Source organism: Ursus arctos, unplaced genomic scaffold (genome assembly GCF_023065955.2).
Source record: "Ursus arctos isolate Adak ecotype North America unplaced genomic scaffold, UrsArc2.0 scaffold_14, whole genome shotgun sequence".
In the NCBI taxonomy this organism is placed as follows: domain Eukaryota; kingdom Metazoa; phylum Chordata; class Mammalia; order Carnivora; family Ursidae; genus Ursus; species Ursus arctos.
This window is the reverse complement of record NW_026622808.1, coordinates 25,663,645-25,668,079: the sequence shown is the minus strand read 5'-3', so window position 1 is coordinate 25,668,079 and position 4,435 is coordinate 25,663,645. Positions and strand designations below refer to the sequence as shown.

The 4,435-nt window shown below is 39.6% G+C and overlaps 1 protein-coding gene across 1 annotated transcript; it reads right to left on the bottom strand.

Moving 5' to 3' along the window:
- Window positions 1-647: 647 nt before the first annotated feature.
- On the bottom strand, window positions 648-1,598 carry LOC125281550 (olfactory receptor-like protein OLF4). The gene has a single exon (XM_048215312.1). The coding sequence runs from the start codon at window positions 1,596-1,598 to the stop codon at window positions 648-650; it is 951 nt and encodes a 316-aa protein (XP_048071269.1).
- Between the last annotated feature and the right edge of the window lie 2,837 nt (window positions 1,599-4,435).

The following is a 4,435-nucleotide window of genomic DNA, read 5'->3' as shown; positions in this document are numbered from 1 at the left end:
ATTTGAAATAAATGTGAATAACCAGGTCATTATGAATACTCCTTTCAAATATCAGAACAAACGTCAAAAATAAGAAGCAGTTGGTTATTCTTAATAGACTCAGTTCTGTTTACATTGATTATTGTATCAGTCAGCTATTGCTGCGTGACAAGCCATGCCAAACATTAAAGACATAAGATAATGCTTCTTTTAAGGAGTGACGCTCACAAAATGAAGCGCTGTGGTCTCAGACTTTTCTGTTATGAGCTTAAATAAACAGCTGTGGTGGCCAAGAGTAGATTTTCCATAGGAGTAGTATTCAGTCAAACAAAAGAAAAAATACTCAGTATGAGATATTTTATTTGAGAAGAAATTACTCTTAACAGATTCATACAGTCCTTTGAATAAGTGAGAATGTCCAACTATTTCACATCCGAGGTTAGGAATGACATTGAGGAAGTAGGAAATGCCAAAGGGAAAATCTCTTTGATATCAGAGTTATTACCAAGTTTTAAAAAAGCAATTTACATAAATTATGCAGAGAGGTAAAAAAAATAGAAATTACAGGAAAAAAAATAGAGGAGGTATGTTCCACTTCCACAATCTGATCAAAGTATCTCAACATTTTGCTCAGGAATTTGGCCCTGCAAACGTGGGCACATCTTCAGCTACAGGACAATTGACCCTTTTAGAGCTGTCAGCCCAGAGAATCTCATCAGAGCCTCCTTTATGTCTCTGTTCCTCAGGCTGTAGATGAAGGGGTTCAGCATGGGCATGACCACCGTGTACATCACCGAGGCCACTGCACTTGCGTGGGAGCTCTGGGGAGCAGCAGAGCTAAGGTACACTCCCAGGACTGTGCAATAAAATAAGGAGACAACTGAGAGGTGAGATACACAAGTGGAAAATGCTTTATACTTGCCCTGAGCTGATGAGATCTCACATATGGAGGAAACTATCTTAGAGTAAGAGTAAAGGATGCCAATGAAGGAACCGACAGCCAAAAACGTGGCTGCAAAATATATCACCATGTTATTGAGAAAGGTGTCAGAACAAGCAAGTTGTAAAATCTGACTGACTTCACAGAAAAAGTGGGGAATTTCCACCTCTGTACAGAAGGACAGCCGCAACACCATGGAAGTGTGTAACAAGGAATACAAGACACTCAGGATCCAGGATACCAGAGCCAGCAGTCCACAGAGCCAGGGGTTCATGATGACCGTGTAGTGCAGGGGGTGACAGATGGCCACAAAGTGGTCATAAGCCATCACAGTCAGGAGGAAAATGTCTAATCCTGTAAATAGTACAAAAAAATACATCTGCGTGATGCAGCCTGCATAGGTTATGACTTTGCTCTGAGTCTGGATGTTCCACAGCATCTTGGGGACGGTGGTGGAGGTGAAACAGATGTCTACAAAGGACAGGTTCGCCAGGAAGAAGTACATGGGGGTGTGGAGGTGGGAGTCAGAGCTGACGGCCAGGATGATGAGCAGGTTTCCAAATGCAGTGATCAGGTACATGGAGAGGAAAAGCCCAAATAGGAGGGGCTGCAGTTCTGGTTCCTCTGAAAATCCCAGAAGCTGGAACTCTGAAATTCCTGTATAGTTTCCTGGGTCCATGTGTTGGAGGTGACTAGCATCACAGGGGAAAATAGAGACTAATTTTCACACATTGCTTACAATGACATTGCTACTCACTGCTCACTTTGTGGAAAAGCAACAATTTATATTTTCCAGTCAAGAAACTAATTGAAATATTTGTGAATGGATTTGGGCCCCTTGAGAAGATCCCAGTTCCTCTCTGATTAGGCATTTTCATCACAACATCAGATGTTCTCTAAAAGGTTGGTTATTGTATAGTTTTAGTAAGGAATTATTTCATGCATTTGAGGAATATATAGAGTGGAGACCATGTTTTGGAAATTCTATCATAAACAAGAGAGTGCTGAAAAGCAAAAATCCCTGCAATTCAATGATGGTGATAGGGTAGATGTGTATATAAAGATTAAATAATTATGAGAAGGGGCAGATGCTATGAGCAAAACACAAGCAGATTAAGGGAGAGTATGGGTGAGGTATTATGTTGGGTGTTTATTCAAGGTTGGGTAAGAAGGTGACATTTGAACAGAGACCTCATGGAAGAGGGTGTGGAAGACAGGAGGTTTGCTGGTAGAGGGACTGGCTGGTGCAAAGGCCCTGAAATAGAGGAGGCTGTGTATCCCAGCTCTGAGGACTGCTGTCATTATCCCCCCCACGCACTGTGACTTAAACACAACATAGCACACCATGTCCTCCTGGTGTGTGTTACTTCTATGTCCTTCTCACCTCTCCCCCATCTGCTCCAACACACTGTTTAAGATATCAATGCATACACATCATATTATCTTTCCCATAAGGAATGTAGAAATGGTACCCAGAAATTCCTATTTATAGCTTCCCAGGGACAAATCATCTTGGGGCTCCATTTTGGAATGGCCACATTTTGACCTGTGTGCAAAGAAACATAAAAAATTGTGTTCAACACTCGGTGTCTTTTCTGGTTTCATACAAATTTTAGATTGTTCGTTCCAGCTCTGTGAAAAATGCTGGTGGTATTTTGATAAAGATTGCAATGTGTAGATTGCTTTGGATAGCATAGACATTTTAATAATATTTGTTCTTCCAATCCATAAGCATGGAGTATTTTTCCATTTCTTTGTGCTTTCCTCAGTTTCTTTCATAAGTGTTCTACAATTTTCAGAGTACAGACCTTTTACCTCTTTGGTTGGGTTTCTTCCTAGATATCTTATAGTTTTTGGTACAATTGTAAATAGCTAAGAGACACGTGAAGATATGGTTACATCACTCATCATCAGGGAGATACAAATCAAAACCACAATGAGATACCACCTCACACCAGTCAGAATGGCTAAAATTAACAACTTAGGCAACAACAGATGGTGGCCCAGATGCAGAGAAAGGGGAACCCTTGCACACTGTTGGTGGTAATGCAAACTGGTGCAGCCACTCTGGAAAACAATAGGGAGTTTCCCCAAAAAATGAAAAAAAGAGCTTCTCTACCTTGCAGCAATTGCACTGCATGGTATTTATCCAAAGGATACAAACAGAGTGATCCCAAGGGCCACCTGCCCCTTAATGTTTATAGCAGCAATGTCCACAATAGCCAAACTATGGAAAGATCCCAGATGTCCATCCACAGATGAATGGATAAAGAAGATGTGGTATATTTATACAATGCAATATTAGCCATTAGAGAATGAAATCTTGCCATTTGCAATGATGTGGATGGATCTAGCATGTATTATGCTAAGCAACATTAATCAGAGAAAGACAAATACTATATGATTTCATTCATATGTGGAATTAAATGTTTTTTTTATTATGTTACATGGAATTTAAGGAGCAGAACTGATGAACATAGGGGAAGGGAAGGAAAATAATAAGATAATAGAGAGGGAGGGAAACCATGATAGAATCTTGATTATAGGACACAAAGGGAGGGTTGCTGGAGGGGAGATGAATGGGAGGATGGGGTAATTGGGTGATGGGCATTAAGGAGGGCACTTGATGGAATGAGCACTGGGTGTTATAAGTAATTGATGAGTCAATAAATTTTACTTTTAGACTAATAATACAATCTATGTTAAATAAATTGAGCTTAAATAAAAATTTTTAAAAATAAAAGCAGTTTTTTGTGTTCAATAAACAGAGAGATAGAGAGACAAAGAGGGAGGGTGAAAAGAGATGGACATAAAGAATAAAATCATCTAATAAGCTCAGTTGTCCTGAGAGACTTTGAGGAAGGAAAGCTTCCTTGGTGCTAGTGGCATCCATTCCTGGTTATATCCCATTGAACCCAGCAAAAATAATAAAAGAGCAAAATTAAATTTGTCCACAACACAAAGTGGTGACATTTTTATGTGGTGAAACACCGTACAGATTGAACATCACAAAAGAAAAATAAGGAGAATAAACCGAAATCTCACAAAATTTGGGCATTTTTATTACCAGATAGCAGACAAGAGAAGACTTGCTTTTCCTTTGCCTATTCCATATTTATTTGACCAGTTGGTTTTAGTTTGGTCAAATAAAGGATGAGGTGAGCTCATTCATCACTTTTCTTATGTGACATATTTTTGTGTTTATTTTTTATTCTTAGCCTTTGGGTTTTAGTCACTTTCTTGACAAGTCTGATGAGCACAACTGCTCATGGTTCTGTTCCTTTTCCAACATACAAAGGCCTCCCTAGACTCTGTGAAATCCTACACACCGTATGGCAATCTATCCTCTTACTCTGAATACTCTTCATGTGACTTATCTGAGGACATTATCTTGACTCACATTTATCTTACCATGCTCTTGTCTGTCACTCTGATGTAAGGACCAAAAGAGCCTGGAAGTCACCTGTGCTGTTCAGCTTTTTCTTTATGGGTGTGAATGTATATGCACTTACATGG

Coding starts and splice junctions, on each gene's coding strand:
- LOC125281550 (XM_048215312.1), bottom strand. CDS start 1,598: ATGGACCCAGGAAACTATACAGGAATTTCAGAGTTCCAGCTTCTGGGA.